This window comes from Anabrus simplex, chromosome 5 (assembly GCF_040414725.1).
Source record: "Anabrus simplex isolate iqAnaSimp1 chromosome 5, ASM4041472v1, whole genome shotgun sequence".
In the NCBI taxonomy this organism is placed as follows: Eukaryota; Metazoa; Arthropoda; class Insecta; order Orthoptera; family Tettigoniidae; genus Anabrus; species Anabrus simplex.
In genome coordinates this window covers 370,299,630-370,322,097 of record NC_090269.1, presented here as the reverse complement: position 1 = coordinate 370,322,097, position 22,468 = coordinate 370,299,630, and the positions used below count along the sequence as shown (strand labels likewise).

The 22,468-nt window shown below is 42.8% G+C and overlaps 1 protein-coding gene across 1 annotated transcript; it reads right to left on the bottom strand.

Moving 5' to 3' along the window:
* Positions 1-1,331: 1,331 nt before the first annotated feature.
* LOC136874545 (ejaculatory bulb-specific protein 3) lies at positions 1,332-12,744 on the bottom strand. The gene is made up of 2 exons (XM_067148181.2): positions 12,510-12,744; positions 1,332-1,623 (listed from the first exon to the last, which is right to left on the bottom strand). Exons 1-2 carry the CDS (start codon positions 12,706-12,708, stop codon positions 1,427-1,429), a joined length of 396 nt encoding a protein of 131 aa, XP_067004282.2. The 5' UTR covers positions 12,709-12,744; the 3' UTR covers positions 1,332-1,426.
* Between the last annotated feature and the right edge of the window lie 9,724 nt (positions 12,745-22,468).

The following is a 22,468-nucleotide window of genomic DNA, read 5'->3' as shown; positions in this document are numbered from 1 at the left end:
CCACGTCAGGAACAAGTTCTCATTCATTTATCCTGACTTGGAGCACACGTAATTGCTTCCTGGGTGGCCTCCACGTGTTATTGCAGTGGACATCCTCACACCAGGATATACAGTATAAACATGGGTGGTATATAATTACCCGTAGGATTCATGGCGAAATATTCATTAAGCTGGTCGCTGTCCCTACTTGCTTTTGACCTTTGCTGGCAAATTTTGGAGGTGGCTTCTGGACGGTTGAAATGCTGGTTTCGTCAACGTTATAAATACGGGACGTAAGAAACTTACGTTTTTCACTGACAGTCAAGGGATTATGATAAAGTCCGTCAACTTCTGCTTTATTAAATGATAAAATTCTGCTTATGCTAGTTGCTTCGTGTCAAGAAACCTTGCGCCCAGTCCTTGCCGGCCAGCTAATTCAGTAGTGTTGTTAAAATTGTTAGAAATATTGTTCCTGTCCGCAAATTCATAGGCAACACGACGTAGTTCAATCATCGTTATGCCGTAAAATAGCCTAGCCAACTGAAGAAGGTGACAACAGAATTGTACGCACTGAAGGGGTAATGAGACGCAAAGCGCGTACGATTACCCCTCTAGACACATTCTGTCCTGCCATTTTACAACCACGTGTGTATCACAAGATATCGCATTTCACGTTAAGAAAACTGAAGACTTTCGAGAAAAAAGTGGACAGTTTAGTACGTACATTAATGTAAATTCAACTCTTCTGACGTAAGGTGATGTAATAAAACGAATATTTCTGTACAGCACAAGAAACGTATGCAACTCAGGCTGACATTCTGCTCACATCAACGTTATGCTGACTCCCCATTAGATTGAAGCTGATTACAGAATGCTTGCTACCATGGGAGGGGATTTAGAGGGGTGCGTCCCATTGCCCGACGCGTCCCATTGCCCCACTCTCCCCTAACGTGTATTCTTTCAGTACCTGTAAACTTTGCAAGTACATGCACGAGGATATTAATGAATAACATCGTTCGTTGCGGGCAGAGCCCGCGGGAAACTTCTATTACCTCATAATTCACGGATTCCAGGCCTACATAGCGACCTGAATGTTAGGTGTGTTCAGTTTGACGAAACCTCTCGGTCAATATTCTTGAATTTCTAGACCGGGGCCGCTAACTCACCGTCAGATATCTCCTCAGTTGTTCCCACGCAGGCTGCGTACACGTCGAACAAGCCACCAGATGTAGGTAAGAATTCCTGACTTCTCCGGTAATGGAACACGGTTCCTTCGAGTAAGAGCAGGCTCGTTAGCCATAGATAGCGGGACTGGCTTAATTCAAAGATAATAATTTTAAAGAAGAAACACATTGTGTACAATGATTTAATTTAGTTTATTGTAGATGGATAGTAACATTATTACATGAGAAGTGATATGTGTTTAATGATTAAAATGATCTACATTCTAGACTTTGATGCCATGTTTTTTTCCCTCTTCCTGGTACTTCTTCTTGTAGGTACCATCGGGGTCGTACTTGGCCTCCAGTTTCTGCCAGATGTCAGGCTTGTTGTCGATCAGGAAGCGGATTACCTTCTCGGTTCCGTTCTTCTGCTTCTCCGTGCACTTGGCACACTCGTTAGTCAGAGCGTCGGGCACGTTCTCTGGAAAGTGAAAGACATCTTGTCACAGTACATACATTACAAACACAGCCATAATATGCAGTCGTATTCGACAGTTTCAAAATTAACACTAGAAGTCCTTTGAAAATTGGATCCTACCAAAGGGTGAAAGTACGGATTGAAAATCAGATTTCTCTTAAGAATTAGAACTAATTATTTGACGTGCTTATGTCAATAATTTCTTTCTAGTACTAGAATCTCAAACCAAATAGTCAATTTTGACATAAATGTGTCGTAGAATTGGAAGTCGTCCGAATGTTTGTTCAACGAAATAATGTAATGTAACAAGATGTGTGAAGTGATTTTACCTAGCAACAGTACCTTGAGAGCTGCACAGGCCATGGATGTGTATGTCATGGCCATCCGTCTATACTTCACATCACAGCCTGCATGGTTCCTAGGTAATATCGTGTCAGGACACATTTACGATCGTTTCATTTTCCCAAAGGGAAACTTAATAATATTTTGGCCCTGAAATGTTATTTAATTACTTTGGTGCAGTATGTATCCAAAATATGTGTGATCACATGTCGCACATCGTTCGTAGGTTTCTCAAGATTGTTCAACATGTTGATGAACAAAGGGGAGAGCGAAAAGTATTAGGAGTGGAAAGGAAATGGCCGTGGCCTTAATTTAAGTATAGCCCCAGCATTTTACAGGTGTGAAAATGAGAAACCACGGAAAACCATATTCAGGGCTGCCGACAGTGGAATTCGACCCTACTATCCCCCAAATGTAAGCTCACAGCTGCGCGCCCCTAATCGTACGGCTAACTCATTCGGTCTTTATTATTATTATTATTATTATTATTAAATTCCTAATATATATTCATGTAATAAGATAAGAAGTTCCGCTGCATCGCTGCCACATTCGGTTAATTTGAGCAAATCGGTCTAGAAAGCCAAGAATAATGGCCGAGAGGATTCGTCGTGCTGACCACACGGCACGTCGTAATCTGCAGGCCTTCGGGCTGAGCAGCGGTCGCTTGGTAGGCCAAGGCCCTTCAAGGGCTGTAGTGACATGGGGTTTGGTTCGGTTTGGTTTAATTTAAGCAAATGCAATATAACACATCCTCTGCAAATGATGTTATGGCAGTAAATACATTGCAAAAATTATGTTGAAGATAACCACATTATTATTATTATTATTATTATTATTATTATTATTATTAGGATTATTATTAATATTAAATTCCTAATATATATTAACTATTATGGTTTATTGCCCGTTTCTCTTCATTTTAAGAATGTATCCCACTCCTAGTCTAAGAACCACAACTGCTGTTTGCCTTCCCTCCATGTAAACATACTATCAAAACTTGCCAAATCATATCAGATCTCGTCTATCCTTCAGCAATGATGAACAATATTTGACAACTCTTCTTGTGAAGTATTGAAAGGAAAATGTGATAAGTTTACCCATATGCATAAGACTAGTGTGTTCCACACTGCGGAAGAGATCATACGAAAACCATTGTGTTGTAACTTGCTGTCCTGCGAGAGCCAAGAGTAGCCCAACCGGTTTGTGTGAACAGAACCAGTAAACAGTGGGCGTTGACGTGTCAGTGACTCCTGTGGCACACTGCACTTCCAGTTCCAGCAGGGCTTGCATTTGGTAAGTGAAAGTTGAGTGTGGATGGTCAGCTTCAGATGAGTACAATGGTTAATAGTCTTATTCACTGTACTTTCGTTATTGCATCACTGTAGTTATTTAACTCAAGACAGGCCAGCAGGTGTAACCGTAAGCAAGTTTATGGGAGGCTCGATATCTAGGTATTGGGTCCGATACCAGTTTAAGTTAAATGTCGAAGAAGGAGGTGACTCTCATTGACTTACGTGGAGCAGTTGGTTTTTTATGATATATTGTTCGTGGCGTCGACCTCTACAGATCTTTTGTCACTACTTGCACCATATGATATGAACCTGCGTGTAATTGGAATTGCGGAAGTGTAGAGTGTTGAATGTGAGGAAAGGAACGTTAAGGGCGACATAAACGCCCAGTCCCCAGGCCAGAGATATTAATCGTGTTCAATTAAAAAACCCTAACCCAGCCGGGAATCGAACCCGGGGCTGCCAGATAACAGGCCGACGCGTTGCCCCCTACACCGCGGGGCCGGACGGAGCAGTTGGTTAGTCGCATTCCTCCTACAGTAATGATATTATTGATTTTGCGTCCCACTAACTATACCCGTAATATTAAAAGAAGCATTTTGGCAGATATTGCTGGAGGAAGAAGCATTGCACGATATTGCTACATTCCTACACTCCTTTCTCCTTCCCCTCGCTTGCAGATCACTTGTTCGTTCGTTCAGACCGCTGCGTTCTGCGGTACGTAACTCAGAAGTGAGAAGTATGGCAAAACAAAACACAAAAACAAGAGCCTGCCAGCAGGCTTATCCCCATGGCAACCGCAGTGGATCCGCCCACGTTTCCATGGCAACCATACCCTTTACTTCCTCCTCTCTACCCAGGCAGGCAGTAAAGTGTTTCCTAACATAACCTGCTTTCAGGCCGCTATATCTATATGGACAGACTCCGTGGAGACTGTACAAGAGGGAACGTTGAATAGGCTCCCGATATTCTCATGCTGCTCTCTGTTAGTTAGATCATTGGCCAGAAACCTCAAATAGCACTGCCAAAGATTTTGATGTTATAAGGAAACCGCAAAAAACCGTTGGTGGTGCCAAAATGAAGCGTACGTGGCAGGGTGAGGTGTGAGGTAATTTGCTATTGCTTTCCTCACTGGGCCCGACACAGATAGGTCTCATGACGACGATGGGATACCGTACACAAGGGGCAGTAGTGAGAAAGAAGCGGCCGTGGTCTTGGTTAAGGTACAGTACCATCATTTATCTGGTGTGAAAACGGGAAACCGAGGAAAACTATCTTCAGGGCTGCCGACAGGAAAATCTAGTAAAGCTGCGAATGGCATTGCTCAGCCCTACCCTTACCTCTGCATCGTTCGCATTGTCACAGCTATAATTGATATTGGGACTTCGCTGGAAGCCAAGCGAAATATGAAAAATATTACATCCATTCATAAACGGTGAGTAAACAAATGTTAGTACCAGTATGTGAAATCGTGGCTTAATGCAGATTATACAGTGACTATATCAATTAATATTATATTATTAATATGCCGGTGTGACATAAAGCAGATATCTAGTGTTATGGATATTATGGAAGGTGCTACACATAGGGTTAATCGTGCTGCAATAGCACTTTCGGTTCCCTTTTACAACATATTGTAAGTTAAGAGTGTCATAGTGTCAATTTAGTAATTGTATCATCTCAGCTACCGAGATCAAGACCTTCAGAAGTCGTGCCATATAGGCAGCCTAACTACCAATTTCGACATTTCCATTGTGCTACTGTCTGGCAAAGAAAGCGAAATTCCTTTGGACGATGCTGTATTTGCGTTTATTTAAAGCATGGCTGCCCTTTAGGCATGATTTTGGCCCAAAGGATGTTGAAAGCCCCCTTATTCATACATAACGCTAAATGAAGTAATGGTGAAGGTGTTCAAATACTGAATTCCGGCACTTCGGCAGCTCTAAAAACCGGAAAGAAGTAGTTAGTGAGACGTTAGACCAATAATATTATTACATGAAGTAATGGAAGTCTTAATATGAACGTTATACTAAGGTACAACCAACGGGGAGCCGCCTCTGTGGTGTAGTGGTTAGCGTGATTAGCTGCCACCCCCGGAGGTCCGGGTTCGATTCCCGGCTCTGCCACGAAATTTGAAAAGTGGTACGAGGGCTGGAACGGGGTCCACTCAGCCTCGGGAAGTGGTTTTCCGTGGTTTCCCACTTCTCCTCCAGGCAAATGCCGGGATGGTACCTAACTTAAGGCCACGGCCGCTTCCTTCCCTCTTCCTTGCCTATCCCTTCCAATCTTCCCATCCCTCCACAAGGCCCCTGTTCAGCATAGCAGGTGAGGCCGCCTGGGCGAGGTACTGGTCATACTCCCCAGTTGTATTCCCCGACCAAGAGTCTGAAGCTCCAGGACACTGCCCTTGAGGCGGTAGAGGTGGGATCCCTCGCTAAGTCCGAGAGAAAAACCGAACCTGGAGGGTAAACAGATGATGATGATGATGATGATGACAACCAACGGGGATACGACAGTCATAGGACCAAACTTTCAGATCTCTCAAAATCCTATGCGGTTGGTGCAAATCCGTTTTTAGCTTTGTAGCGAGATGTTATGTCCGGATGCCCTTCATGACGTCAAACTCTTGATGCTTGTTGTTGTTTACAACATTTAAGGTCATCGGCCCCAGACATGAAACTCATCAGGGGAATTAATGAGATGAAGTGAGTGAGTGATACATTATAGGAAGGGAGAGCGTGAAGCCCGGTGTCGAAACATAGCCTACTCCCATCGAATAGCACCACGGGCTTTACATCTCCATCCGACGGACGAATCACCATCAACAGTGTCATATGCCCTCACTCCATATGGTTACTGTACAGGGGTTTGAAACTGAATCCAGGCTTTTGGCCCGCAATAAGGTGCAAAGCATACAGAGTCCTGGGATTCATCCGCAGATCTCTACTGGGAGCCAGGAAGAAAGCAGTTCAGACAGCCTATTTGTCATTAGTACGGCCAATACTGTTGTACGGGCTTCCTTCCTGGCACCCTACTACAGTAGAGAACATGACGAAACTAGAGAGAGTTCAACGCCGAGCAGAACGACTAATTACTCAACACGGTCATTTAAATACAGCCAGGTCACTGCCCTCCATAACAACCCTCTGTAAACAAATAGATATTGCTTTCCTGAGAAAATCCCTCGCAGGTAACATTCATATAAACCCTTTCAACCGTTTACAGCTGAACTATCGTTCCGTTCAAAGAGGTCGAGGTGTGTCCCTTTTCCCTCCATTTGCAAGAACAGCATCATATCAAAGTGGCTTCCTTTGTCGTTCTGCTCGGTTGTGGAATGAACTCCCACCGCAGATAAAAGAACTACCTGCAGAAAATTTTTGTAAAGACGTAAAAAGGATGTATATATAACGAAACCCTCTGTACAAAACATAATTTATCTACTGTGTGAAAGTTCAGTATGAGTGGGAGGATGGATGAAAGTTATGGGATCCCGAGTGATTGAGACGGTAATGGGTATGAGTGAGCCGGCCTAGCTAAAATATATGTGACCGGGCGAGATGGCCGTGCGCGTAGAGGCGCGCGGCTGTGAGCTTGCATCCGGGAGATAGTAGGTTCGAATCCCACTATCGGCAGCCCTGAAGATGGTTTTCCGTGGTTTCCCATTTTCACACCAGGCAAATGCTGGGGCTGTACCTTCATTAAGGCCACGGCCACTTCCTTCCAACTCCTAGGCCTTTCCTATCCCATCGTCGCAATAAGACCTATCTGCGTCGGTGCGACGTAAAGCCCCTAGCAAAAAAAAAATATATGTGGGGTTTCTAGAGAGAGAGGGAGAGAGACCCTGTGTGTGTGTGTGTGTGTGTGTGTGTGTGTCGAATTACTTGAATGTTGAACAGGTCTTGTGAGTATTATGTAAATATGCCTATGTAAATATGGTAACTGTATATAAGAACACCATGTAGAATGTAATTGTATATTTGTATATAATTTTTAGTGGTGATGGAGGCACTTTTGTGTATGTGGGGCAATGCCCTTTCTCCATTCACCATCCCTAAATTGTAACTACAATTAGTGGAAAATAAATAATAATAATAATAATAATAATAATAATAATAATAATAATAATAATAATCTAGTGATTACAATCAATTTCCCAACATTAAACTGCCCTAATTGAATAATACGCTAGCGAGCGAGTTGGCCGTGTGGTTAAGGGCGCGCAGTTCTGAGTTAGCATTCGGGGATAGTTGGTTCGAACCCCACTGTCAGCAGCACTGAAAATGGTTTTCCGTGGTTTCTCATTTTCACACCAGGCAAATGCTAGGGCGTACCTTAATTAAGGCCACGGCCGCTTCCTTCCCATTCCTAGGCGTTTCCTATCCCATCGTCGCCATTAAGACCTATCTGTGTCGGTGTGACGTAAAGTAAAATAGCAAAAAAATAGTTGGATTTCCCATTTTCACACCTTAATTAAAGACGCGGCCGCTTCCTTCCAATTCCTAGCCCTTTCCTATCCCTATCTGCGTCGGTGCGACGTACAGCAACTTTTAAAATAATAATACACGCACACAATACGATCGTTATGCAAAAACGTGCACCTGTGGTAAGATATAAAGTCTGACGTCATGTAAAAGGATGGTTGAAACTCGTAAAAGTATTACGCATACTAAATGAAATTATCGCCTTTGTATGACTGCGGACGACTGTGATTTTTGTTCACTTTCCAAGGCGGCTACTGCCATGAGAAGATTTGTACAATCGTAAATAACCTTCATCGTGTGAAACCTGACAGAAAATTATAAAAGTATTCCTGAAAAGTATTTGTAAAAGCTACAGAATGACATCTCAGAATGATGCCACACCTGGTGTTAAAATGAACTGGTTTGAAATAATATGTTCTTAATAGAGATGACCGGTAAGTTTACTGTAGAATCAAAACAATAAAGCGTGAATTTCCGTTTAGAATATCTGTCGTGTTCTGGATGGAATTCGAACAGCGACCACTTGGTTAGCGCGATGATGTCACTAAGATATGATAGCTGCTGAAATTGAAAGCTATTACAAAGCAGCACACGTAGCAGAATCGATTTGGTGAATTTATCCAACCTCTGGACGACATAATGTCCATTGTCACTGACAATAAGAAAGAAGCAGATGAAAATGTTCGGATTTGTATGAAAAATAACGAGAAAAAAAACGAAAACAAGTTTCGATAAACGTTGTCTCATGAAAAATAAAACTTTGTCAACATCTTCAAAACCTGACGTGATTTAGGAAATCGGTTTTCAGATTTGAAATAGGCATAAAAAGCAGCACTAGAAATATTACACTTTACGTCAGATATCTACCGGTTGAAAATCAGTGTTTTTAAAGGCTGTTCTTTTATTTCGTGTCGCTATTGACAGCCTGGTAGAGACCTTGTAAGGCAGACCCTTCGATGAGTGTAGCTGGAATCTGCCGTGTATGGGAGACTACGTGTTATTGTAGTGGAGCATAGTGTTGTAAGTGTTGTAGAGATATTGAGGACAGAACAAATTCTCAGCCGCACAGCCAAGGAACTTAACTACATAAGGTTAACATCCTTGGCTAGGCCCGGAATAGAACCCGATGCCCTCTGAACCGAAGGCAACTACGCTGACCAATCAGCAAAAACGTGCTTTACGTGGATTAACTCTATTTTCTTTCACATTCTAATGTAAGTACATGGTTTAGAATAATGTAAGTTACATTCTAAGGAAAATAATTATACCCCAAACCCCATAGCGCAACAGCCCCGAAGGTCCATGGCCTACCGAGCGACCGCTGCTCAGCCCGAAGGCCTGCAGATTACGAGGTGCCATGTGGTCAGCACGTCGGATCCTCTCGGCCGTTATTCTTGGCTATCTAGACCGGAGCCGCCATCTCACTGTCGGATAGCTCCTCAATTGTAATCAAGCAGGCTGAATGACCTCGAACCAGCCTTCAAATGCAGGTAAAAATCTCTGACCTGGCCGGGAATTGAACCCGGGCCCACCGGGTAAGAGAAAGGCACGCTACCCCTACACCGAAGGAAAATAATACACAAAATGAAATTCATTACATTTTATGGATTATATTCCAGACGAAATCCTAAATCTTCTGAAATTTAATGTTAAAGGTACAGTACATTTATGTAACACGCTACGAAAAGATTAGACATATTTCTCATACTACAAGTATTTAAATTATAGTGCAGCATCTTTATTTTTATATTTTCTTTACTAATTTAATGCATTTTATTTAGTGAAGTTATTGTTACTAAGAACTAATGTAAAATCAATCTTAAATAAGTCATCATCATCATCATCATCATCTGTTTACCCTCCAGGTTCGGTTTTCCCTCGGACTTAGCGAGGGATCCCACCTCTACCGCCTCAAGGGCAGTGTCCTGGAGCTTCAGACTCTTGGTCGGGGGATACAACTGGGGAGTATGACCAGTACCTCGCCCAGGCGGCCTCACCTGCTATGCTGAACAGGGGCCTTGTGGAGGGATGGGAAGATTGGAAGGATTAGGCAAGGAAGAGGGAAGGAAGCGGCCGTGGCCTTAAGTTAGGTACCATCCCGGCATTCGCCTGGAGGAGAAGTGGGAAACCACGGAAAACTACTTCCAGGATGGCTGAGGTGGGAATCGAACCCACCTCTACTCAGTTGACCTCTCGAGGCTGAGTGGACCCCGTTCCAGCCCTCGTACCACTTTTCAAATTTTGTGGCAGAGCCGGGAATCGAACCCGGGCCTCCGGGGGTGGCAGCTAATCACGCTAACCACTACACCACAGAGGCGGACTCTTAAATAAGCACGAATGATAAGTAACGGCGCAGAACAACTATTTGTATAAAAATGGTATACAATTCATAATATTAAAAAAATCATTAAATTTTAAAGAAGAATATTTAAAAATATTTTTAACCAAACGGAGCGGCCACGCGTGTTTCGCTACGGCTATGGAAGCAAGCTCTGCATTAGGTAGGCGCCTGGGTTCGAAATCCATCGTCGGCTGTCATGAGAATTGATTTCTGTATTTTCCTGTTTTCACTTCCAGACAAATGCCGGAACAGTTCTTATTCATAGGCCGCAATCGATTCCTTCCACCTACTTACACAATTTCATTCACTATCGTCCATTTCATCTTCATTAGCTCCTCAACTGAGCCTGGCGTCAGGAAGAGCATGCGGCCGTAAAAACATGACACCTCATCACCGACCCCAATCTAGGGGAAGACATACAGTAGTCTGTACATTACAAATTGTGAGTTGTGAGTTTGTTTATATGTAATGGATAATCTCAGAAACTATTGGAAAGATTTTAAATTTATTTCACCATTTGAAAGATAATATCATTTCGGGTAACACAAGCTACGTAACATCCAGCAATATAGACCTCCGTAGAGTAACGGTTAGTGTTATTAGCTGCCGTCCTCTAGGGCCCGGGTTCGATTCCCCGTACTGCAAGCAATTTAAGAATGGCAGCAGGGCCAGCTCACCTCTATTGGGGGTGTGTCTGAAAAGAGTTACATCACCTCAGGACGAATACACGAGTTTACCTTATCCCACAATATTAAAGTATTTCCGCGAGAACCGTGATTCAAAGAAAACATGGCAGCAATGTTTGTATATTTGACCGTCTGCTTGTTTTTCTTTTTCACGTAAAATCTACTTGACTGATGGATCTCAAATTTGGCAAGGTTATAGCTGATACTTTTGGTTAACACACAGGCTACTTACTATCACTATATCTTTTAACTGGGCTGTGTAACGGAAGAAAATGTGAATCAAGTCAGAAGAAAACGTACGCTTGGAACTCTTAAAACAGAACATTATTATTCCTATCGAAAACTGATCGCACCGAGTGTATTTGAAATTCCATTTCCCATAAACATCTTTATAAGAATTTTATTCGTATCCCTAATAGTTTTTTTTGCCGGGCTGAGTGGCTCAGACGGTTAAGACGCTGGCCTTCTGACCCCAACTTGGCAGGTTCGATCCTGGCTCAGATCAGTGGTATTTGAAGGTGCTCAAATACGTCAGCCTCCTGTCGATAGATTTACTGGCACGTAAAAAACTCCTGCGGGACAAAATTCCGGCACCTCGGCGTCTCCGAAAACCGGAAAAGCAAATAACATTATTATTATCCTAATAGTTTTCGACAGAAAAATATTTACCTCTGCTTTGGCGCATGCTCTCTTTGTTTTTGTTTCCTTCGTGTAAAAACTACTTGACGGACCGTGATCAAATTTGGCAAGCATACAAGTGGAACTTTTGGTTAACTTATAGGCTAATTACTATTACGGTGTATCTTATAATTAAAACTCCCCAGCTCAATTGTGACCGGCAGTAGGCAAGAGAGCCTGCCAATATATTTACTTCAAAATCCCCAATTAGGAACGGCGTATGGCAACCTCCCCATGGTGTTTCTCGGGTAAGACAATTTGATTAAATCTTACAACGTGTAGGCTATACTATTGCATTTACAATTATTCTATATACAATGTATAATTCCTCAGCGAAGCACGGGCACGACAGCTAGTAATATATAATATAAATGAGTGAATTACGTTATAGAAAATCATATTTTAATTAAAAGTCGCTTCTGCCGTACAGCTCTCCTGTGTCTGCTACAGATTGACTTGGCTACTGCACAGGTGTTGTAGCTGGAGAAATGGATTCGAATAGCACCATCTGCACCTCCAAAGATAGTCTCTCATTTTCACACCGGGAAAATACGGAGTAGTGTGATTATCTGCTATCCCCGGAGGTCCAGGTTCGATTCCGGAAGGCTGGAACAGAGTCCACTGAACTTCGGGAGGTCAACTGAGTAGAGGGGGCTTCGATTCCCACCCTTGCCATCCACAAAGTGGTTTTCTGTGGTTTCCCACTTCTCCTCCAGACAAATACCGGGATTGTACCTAACTTAAGGCCATGGCCGCTTCCTTTCCTCTTACTTGTCTATCCCAGTATAGCAGATGAGGCCACCTAGGCGAGGTACTGTGCTCCTCCCCAGTTTCATCCCACAGACCCAACTGACACTGCCCTTGAGGCGGTAGAGGTGGGATCCCTCGGTGAGTCTAGGGAGAAACCAACCGTGGACGTAAACGGATTAAGAAAGAAAGAAAGAAAATACCGAGAATGCAGTTTAATTGTGGCTATAGTCGCTAGCTACCCAGTCGTACACTTTTCTTACCCCACAGTCGCCGGAAACGTACGACGGTAAATACATTATTAAAAAATCAGTTGTCTACTTACTCTTCAACTCCTTGCCATCGGTCGTACATCCAGCGTCAGTATCAGCTAGCAGACAATCCACGTACTTCTTGAGCAGACGGTCATTGCCAAGTATCTCGTCCAGATCGACGTTGTCCCATTTATCCGTGTATGTCTCCTCGGCTGCGGAGAAGGCCAGAATGGCCACGAGTGTAGAGATGACGAGGATTGCTCGGTTCATGTTGCTTCGTCTTAGGATGTTCAATGTCCCTGTTCTGCCAAACAGGCCTATTTATATAACGAAGTTCGCATGCATGGACCGCTAAACTTCTCCTCCGGCTATCCCCACCATTCCACCTCGGGATTCACGCTGATATTATCGCCAACCAATTATGTTGTTTAGAAACCGGTAAGGACACTTTTAAACCCAAGCACAGTATTCCCACAAGTAGGGAAGATAGCATAACATACCAAGAACGGTATTTTCCATTCGCAAAACTGTATAAGTTTCCCTAGAAACATAAAATTCATGCGTTGTGTAAGAGAAACCGGTCTGGCTGTAATTATGGGCAGCGGAGGGGACATTGACGTCGGAGGTTGGTGAATTGCTCTGGGCAAGTCGTTCATCAGCCTGACTCACGCGCTAAGATAACACAGCATCCATTTGCGAGAATATTTCCATATGAATAATTTGTTTAAATCAGCCTCACCGCCCAAGTGGCTGTGCGGTTTAAGTCGCGTAGCTATCGCCTTGCATTCGGAAGATAGCGAGTTCGAACCCCATTGTCGGTAGCTCTGAAGAGGGTTTTTCCTGGTTTCCCAATTTCAAATCCAGCAAATTCTGAGACTGTACTTTAAATAAGGCCGCGGCCACTTCCTTCCCGCTCCTAACCCTTTCCTATCCCATCGTCGCCACAAGACTTGCCTGTGTCGGTGTGACGTAAAGCTAATTGCAATTTTTTTTGCTAGTGGGTACCATTTCAACCACATACCAGCCCTCCTGTCATTCTTAAATTTCTGCCAGTACCGGGAATCGAACCCGGACCCTCGACGACAGCAGCTAATAACACTAACCGTTACGCTACAGGGGCGGACAACTGATCATATCATTCATGGTAGTTTCATAGGCCGTGACTCAGCTTCACCCTTTCAACGCACTGAATCCTACACTTGTCGACTGCAAATTCCATACACGTGTATCTCGAAAACAATTCGTTAAATACAAATAAACTAACATTTATCAAATTGATTTTCACTTTTTGAAAGATACATTTATTACCACTTGGTTTTCTCAACAGGAAATTTGACAAATCTTTCGTTTTTTACGTTACACCGACTCAGAGATGTTGTATGTTTTTACGGCGATGATGGGAGAGAACAGGGCTAGGACTGAGAAGGAAGCGACCGTGGCCTTAATTTAAGTACAGGCCCAGCATTTGTCTGGTATGACAATTGAAAACCACGGCAAACCATCTTATGGGCTGCACAGTGCTTGAAGGCATACCGGCTGGTTTAGATCATTGCGTAAAAACATTTCAGTCTGCAACATTCCTATGATCGTCCCTGAAATATATTATTGTTAATTCACGTCTTTAACTCCAGACAAATACGGGGAAAATATATTTCTGAAACGCTACTGTGGCTTCCCGTCCATTTCTTGTAATTGCATTCTCTTTTTCTATCCTATACTTTGTTAAAATCATCAGGTTGATTTACCAATCAGCTTCCCTTGTTGTACCCCGAAACTATGTTATCGTGAGTTGTTATATGCAACAAATGTGAAGTAAATAGTCCGCCTCTGTGGTGTAGTGGTTAGTGTGATTAGCTGCCACCCCCGGAGGATCGGGTTTGATTCCCGGCTCTGCCTCGTAATTTGAAAATTGGTACGAGGGCTGAGACGGGGTCAACTCAGCCACGGGAGGTCAACTGAGTAGAGGTGGGTTCGATTCCCACCTCAGCCATCCCGGAAGTGGTTTTCCGTGGTTTCCCAATTCTCCTCCAGGCAAATGCCGGGATGGTACCTAACTTAAGGCCATGGCCGCTTCCTTCTCACCCCCCGCAAGGCCCCTGTTCAGCATAGCAGGTGAGACCGCCTGGGCGAGGTACTGGTCAGTTGTATCCCGACCCAGAGTCTGAAGCTCCAGGTCACTGCCCTTGAGACGGTAAAGGTGGGATCCCTCGCTGAGTCCGAGGTAAAAACCGACCCTGGAGGGTAAACAGATAAAGAAGAAATGAAGTACATAAATCGTTGCGCCTAGAAAAACCTCTATGTCATAATATTTCAGCTTAGACTCTGTAGACTTTGGCCAGGAAGGTTCCGTCATCTAAGGTTCCTTCTTTTCTTACAGTTGGCTTTACGTCGCACCGACACAGATACGTCTTATGGTGACGATGGAATAGGAAAGGCCTGGGAATGGGAAGAAAGTGGCCTCCTCCTTAATTAAGGTACAGTCCCAGCATTTGCCTGGTGTGAAAATGGGAAACCACGGAAAACTATCTTCAGGACTGCTGATAGTGGGGTTCGAACCCATTAACTCCCGGATGCACATCTAAGGGTCAGTACTGCATGAACTATATAAACGAATTGTCGTTCTAAGTGATACATGTGTTGCGGGTCAGTATTTCACTCCTCAGCATAACGGTATTTTGAGGGGCATCGATGAATATTTCTTAATATTAAACTAATCTACTGCTAAAACTTGGAAAAGGTTTATATTACACATTTTCTAGTGTTCCTTAGTCTTAATTGCGACAGTAATAGAACAGATACTATCTCCTTCACATCGAAACGGTACTCTAAGGAGACGAACTTGCATCTACTCCTGCTGGTTTAGACCCTATGATATTCTTTCTTTCTTTCTTAGTACGTTTACCTTCCAGGGTTGATTTTCCCCTCGGACTCAGCGACGGCTCCCACCTGAAGGGCACTGCCGTTGAGGGTGAGACATATTGTCGGGGGTGAAACTGGAGAGGAGGATCAGTACCTCGATCAGGCGACGTCACCTGTTATGCTGAACGGGGACCTTGTGGGGGGCTGGGAAGATTGGAAGGGATAGGAAGGAAGTGGCCGTGCCCTTAAATTAAGGTACAATCCCGGCATTTGTCTGGAGAAGTGGTGGAAAACCAAGGAAAACCACTTCGAGGATGGCTGAATTTGAAATCGAACCCCCATGTACTCAGCTGAACTCCCGAAGCTAAGTAGACCCCGTTTCAGCCCTCGTACTACTTTCAAATTTCGTGGCAATCGAAGCGGGGCCTCCAGGGGTGACAGTTAAACACACTAACCACTGTATCACAGAGGCGGACCTGGTTTATGATATTTCAGTTCAATTTCCATTATATATTCGTTTTCATCCCTATTATCAGACTTTTACCATCTATCAAGTCCTTTCTTAACGCTTCTGTGATTTCGTCTGTTTTTTATCCACTTTTCTCTCCATATCAAGGATTATTGTCCGCCAGAACAGGTTTTTTGCAACCTATATAAATATTGTTATTTATTTATTTAATCCGTTTACCCGTCAGGGTTGGTTTCTCCACCGGACTCAGCGAGGGATTCCACCTCTGCCACCTCAAATTTCGTGGCGGAGCTGGGAATCGAACCCTGGCCTCCAGGGATGGCAGCGAATTAATATTTCAAAGTTATTCACAAAGTTTTCCACAACATCCCTTTCAACTTTACAACATTACTTGATTTTACTTTCTATCTTCAGTGTGATATTCCATACCTTTGTTACTGTAGTTTTTTAGCCTTTTTACATGCTCTTCTTACTATAAGATTCGAAAACAATGTACGAGTTTTTCCGATATTACACTTTCTTTCCTCTTTTTAGCAATGAAACTCCGCATACCTCCCATTAACTCCACTAAGCGAGTGGCTTCATGGTTTGCGTCACGTAGCTGTCAGCTTGCATTCGGGTGATAATCGGTTCAAACCCCACTTTCGGCCGCCCTTAAGGTGGTTTTGCGTGGTTTCACATTTTCACACCAGATAAGTGCTGGGGCTGTGCCTTAATTTAGGCCACGGTCGCTTCTTCGCCACTTCTAGCCCTTTCTTGCTCTATCGTCGCCATAAAACACATTTGTGTCGGTGCGATGTAAAGCAAATTGTAATTCTATTTGTTGTAATACCCTGTTCATATGTATGACACTTTCTTTAGATCATTTCGTTGTGGAGAAAGTGAGGGAAGCGCGTCTCCGCTGGTGCGGTCATGTTATGAGAAGGCAGGACGCCTCAGTTCAAGTTGATCCGGGAGAACACGACCACGTGGAAGGCCTTTAAAGACGTGGTCTGACAATATCAAGGCCGACATGCACGACGTTGGTTTAAAACCTGAAGATGTCAGCAATAGGACGAAATGGAGGAGAGGTAGCAAAGCAGTGGAACCCATATTTGGGCTAAAGGCTAGGAAAGAGAGAGAGAAAGATTTCGTTGAGTATGTTCATACATTTGTGCCCAACTTCCTAAGACATATATTTATTCTTTATTATTATATACACCGAGGGATGTCCTACCGGAGTCAGCGAGGGATCCCACCTCTACCGTCTCAACGGCAGTGTCCTGGAGGGTGAGACTTACTGTCATAGGATACAACTGGGGTAGGACCAGTACCTCGTCTAGACTGCCTCACCTGCTATGCTGAATAGAGGCCTTGTGGGGAATGGGAAGATTGGTAAGGATGGGCAAGTAACGGGAAGGAAGCGGCCATGGCCTTAAGTTAGGTACCATCCCGGCATTTGCCTGGAGGAGAAGAGAGATGGTGGTGGTGACTACTGTTTTAAGAGGAAGTACAACTAGGCAACCATCCTCTATATAACTCTAATCGGAGAGAGAAAAAATGGAAGGGATCCGACACTTTGAAAATGAAGGTATCGTCTAAAGAAATACAAGGATCATGAAGGGCGTGAAAATGAAAGGCCCTCGGTACCCTAATAGCGTCGGTGTCGGAAAAGAACAAGAGCTGATCAAGGGAGGTCGGGCGGGCTCAGTAAACTAACTTTGACTACCTCACCGCAATAACGCGTGCGCCGTGAACAACAAAACGTTCACTTCACACTACTATTCGGATCACTCACTATACGAATTTACGCATGCTAATAACATATTCTATAGCAGGCTAATCGCATTTTGAAATAAAACGATAGAGATCTGTCCTACATTGTAATGATATTATTATTATTATTATTATTATTATTATTATTATTATTATTATTATTATTATTATTATTAATTATTAATAATAATAATAGAAAAAATAGAAAGAGAGATGTATTAAAGAAATAAATCATCCGTCCTCCAATGAAGGTGACCGTTCGGATCCAGAATACAATTACAATTTCAATGGAGTTTTAAAATGTCAACCAGTATTCCGGAGATAGTGGGTTCGAATCCCACTGTCGGCAGCCCAGAAGATGGTGTCCCGTGGTTTCCCATTTTCCCACCAAGCAAATGCTGGGGCTGTACCTCAACTAAGGCAACGGACGCTTACTTCCCACTCCTAGGCCTTTCCTTTCCCATCGTTGCCATAGGACCTATCTGTGCCGGTGCGACGTAAAGCAACTTGCAAAAGAAAAATATCAAGAAATGGAAATTTAACCGTTAATGCTGTTATCTTCTTTTCTCCAGGGTTAGAGGGGGAGGAATATTAATCACGTTCTCAGGTATAGGCTACTGTAGATGGAAATGAATGATTTGCAAAGAATCCCTCAGTGTCTGTATTACTACTTTTTCTAACTCGCATAATGGAACTTTCAAATTTTGTAGGAAGGTCAATGTCTGACTAGGGAGGGTGTCTCTTGTTCCGAGTAGCAGGCCTCTGATAGTCCACCGATTGATAGGTATTTTATGTTTAGATGAAAGGTAAAGTAAGCACAGAACATAAATAGCTTGCTTCCCTAGGTCCACATCCCGAGCCTGATTTAGGTCTCTTTCAAAGCGAATGGTGCGATTTAAGACCATTGCTTTAATGTCCTCTCTGTTGATGGCTACGATGTCCGCCCTCCGATTAGAGTCATCGGTAGAAATGCAGTGAACCTCCTTGTGCACCTCCCATCCACGCTGTCTCAAGCCTTGAGCAATCGACGTTCTTATACGATGGTGACGATGGTTGCGCATTAGCTCAGTGCCCATCAATAACATTATTACCATACTACTATAAAACACTCCTCCTTTCCCCACTACTGATAAAGTAGGACAAGACCACAGCGATCCACCCCAAGAATCACCGTACAGAAAAATTGACGAATTTCGCTGCATATGCTATCATTAGAAATTCCCTTTCACGGTTATAGGTTAAATGACTAAGGGAAGTTTCCAGGTATGTAATCATGTGTTTACAGAAATCTGGTGTATGAAGTTATTACCTTCAATTACAGTAATCCAATAGCAATGAAATGCTTACAAATGATATGCGTCGTAAACAAGCTTAACGACACTACTTAGGTAGGGTGGAGGAGGGACGATAGCCGTGGGATATAGTCACAAGGCAGCCGCGACTATAATCCCGGCCAGTGCAACTGGGATTCTTGAAATTACAACACGAAGTTCCGTGTAAATCTGTAGGACCCGTGTCCATCACCTACAATTATGTTAAACTTCAAGTATAAGAAAACTAACCCCCATGGCCCTACAGCCCTGAAGAGCCTTGGCCTACTAAGCGATCGCTGCTCAGCCCAAAGGCCTGCAGATTAGAGATGTCGTGTGGTCAGCACGGTGAATCCTCGGCCGTTATTCTTGGCTTTCTATACAGGGGCCGCTATCTCACCGTCAGATAGCCCCTCAATTCTAATCATGAAGGCTGAGTCGACCTCGAACCAGCCCTCAGATCCAGGTAAAATTCCCTGAGCTGGCCGGGAATCGACCCTGGGTCTTCGGGTAAGAGGCAGGCATGCTACCTCTACACCACGGGGCTGGCCAACTTCAAGTATGCTTGACCAAAAATATAGCTTCCGATAGCTGGGAAGGGCATATATAGCAAGGGGTATGGACACAGTCTTGGGGGAAGGAACACAAGATGAAAATAAATAAGTCCAAAACAAAAGTAATGGAGTGCAGTCGAACGATGTCAGATGATGCAGGAAATATTAGATTAGGAAATGAAGTCTTAAAGGAAATAGATGAATGCTGTTTCTTAGGTGAGAGGACATAAAGTGTAGACTAGCACACTTGCTCACTTCGAACATTGATATAGGAATTAGAAATATATTTTTGAAGATGTGGCATTGTATGGAAGTGAAACATGGACTATAGCTAAAGAGAACAGAAAAGTTCCAAAATGTGGTATTGCAGAAGAATGCTTGAAGGTGAGATGAGTAGATCGAATCACGAAAGAGGAGATACTGAAGAGAATTGGTGAGAAGAGAACGAGCTGGTGAAATTTGACAAGTAGAGATAGAATGATAGGGTACATCTTAAGACACCGAGAATGTGTTCAGTTAGTTTTTGTAGGCGGTAAGAACGGTAGGGGTGGACCGAGGTATGAATGTGACAAACAGTTTAGAGTAGGTGCACTTTGTAATAGTTACGTAGAAATGAAAAAGTTACCACCGGATAGGCTGGCATGGTGGCTGCTTTAAACCAGTCTATGGACTTATGACCCAAGCAATAACAGGTTTTCGATTATACTTTGGAGTATTGAATAAAGAGTACCGTTGCAAAGTGTATTTCTTCCAGTGATGGAAATTTTACAAGAGAAAAAACCGGGTATTTGCCAATGGAGGTTCGTAATCATGAAACAATAAAATTAAAATTGGTCTACGTTGTACATACACCCAGAAACCACGTAAAATGAAATCATATCATTGCGGATAAAATATGTTTTGTTCCACACGGTATGATTATATGATTTTTTAATATTTTTTTACAATTAATCCTACATCCTTTTCTTATACCACCTTTCCCAAACCTGTGGGATCTCGGTCGCGAACTGTGTCGCACGTGTGGAGATTGCTACAGCCAGTTGCACTTCCTGCAGCCTCACCTATGTGGAGGGATATAGTTTTTATTGCATGTTTCTGTGGTGGTTGGTGGTGATATATGAAGAGGAGTGTGTTGGAACAAACACAAGCATTTAGTTCCCGAGCCTCCAAATGCAATTAAAATCCTCTAACCGACAGGGAATCGAACTTAGGACCCTCTGAAGCGAAGGCCTCAGTGCTGACCATTCAGCCAATAACAATCACTCTTACATTAACTTATTAAATTATGGTACTTCGTGGTAACTCAAGGAAACGAATGCGTTTGTGAATAACCGCAGATGTAATCACTTTTGGAAAATGAACCCATATATTTATTTTTATGAAAACCCCTAAATTTTCTCTTTTGTAAAATGAAGCCAGATTTTTAACTTTTATGAGTGACCCTAGATTCTTTGCTTGTTCTTGTTTACTGATATTCGTTTCTAATAATTGTTTTATACGTCGAATAGTATTTAGAGTATTACAACATTTTTTAGTTATCAAGATATATTGACTAAACACATGCAGATTTCGCAAATTTCATGCGGTTTCTAGATATTGTTGTTTCTTAATTGGCCTCTTGGTACTAGTAACTTTTATACATTTTCATCGATTTTGTGGATCATCGCGATGATTAATGGGGTAGTATGTACAATCTGAGGCCATCCCCGCGTTTGTATAAAATAGGCCCTACTGCCTCGTAATTTATTATTTATTTATTATTAATTATTATTATTAATTATTATTAATTATTAATTAATTATTAATTATTAATTATTAATTATTTATTAATTTATTATTGGTATTTATTATTGGTATACCAGGTGACGCCCCAGCCCCGTACTTTGTACTTATAAGTGTCCCGCATGCGATAATGATGAATGGGATGCCTAATCGCTAGTTTACAAAGGAGCGTTATAACGTGCTCTATTTCGGATGTGAAACAAATAGCAGCCATTTTACTATACCTGTAACATGGTGCATTTAATCAATTTCCACTGATGTGCATTTAGGACAGTCGCCCAGGTGGCAGATTCCCTATCTGCTTTTACCTAGTCTTTTCTTAAATAACTGCAAAGAATTTGTATTTTTATTGAACATTTCATTTGGTAAATTATTCCGTTCCCTAACTACTCTTCCTCTTGTAAACACATCAAAGATGCAGAAAATACAGTGTGGTTTTTTTACAATCTTCTTTACGCCGCAGCGACACAGACAGGTGTTATGGCGACGATGGGATAGAAACCGCGGAAAACCATCTTCAGGGCTGCCGACAGTGGGGTTCTAACCCACAATCTCCCGGATGCAAGATCACAGCTGCGTGCCCCTAACCGAAAACAGTTTAATAACCCATTCATTTATACATGTACAGACATTCCACTCTACCAAAATGTCCCTCGTATGTCGTGCCTTTAACGATCCATTTGCTCTTAATTTGAATTATGTTAGGCGAAATACGTATATAGAAGGCAGGCGGCTATTTTGGAACTCCTGAGCATAACGTCTGCGAGCTTCGGCTGCATTCCGAACAGATTCTCTATAGATTAAAATTATGTCTGTGTATTATTCGTTGCTGAACACACCAGCCTCTGTCAATATGTTGACATCAATTTTACCAAATACCAGCCTATTACTGAGTGTTCGAAAACGAGGTTTGGTAACGCAAGGGGGCGCATTAGACGGGTAGCACTGAGGAATGTGCAGCGAGCGGCAATCCCGTGTGATATCTCTTCATATTCTGCCGTAAATAACCTGCAGACAGAGGTACGCCTGTACAAAAAAAACAGTGTTATATAACCCATACTTTATTAGTTAATGCGGGGCACTATTAATTAGAAAGTACTTATTGGTTGGACACTCAGTATTTGTCTTTAAATCAATTCAGCCACCGCTACTTTATTTCTTGCTTCCATTTGCCGGTTCGTTACAACCTGCGTGTTGTTTGTTGGCTTTGCGGGTTGTTTATCAAGTGGTTCGGCGTTTGGCCACACATGGACTAATATTTGTGGAACTACTTACTACGTCATAAAATGATTCTCCAATCG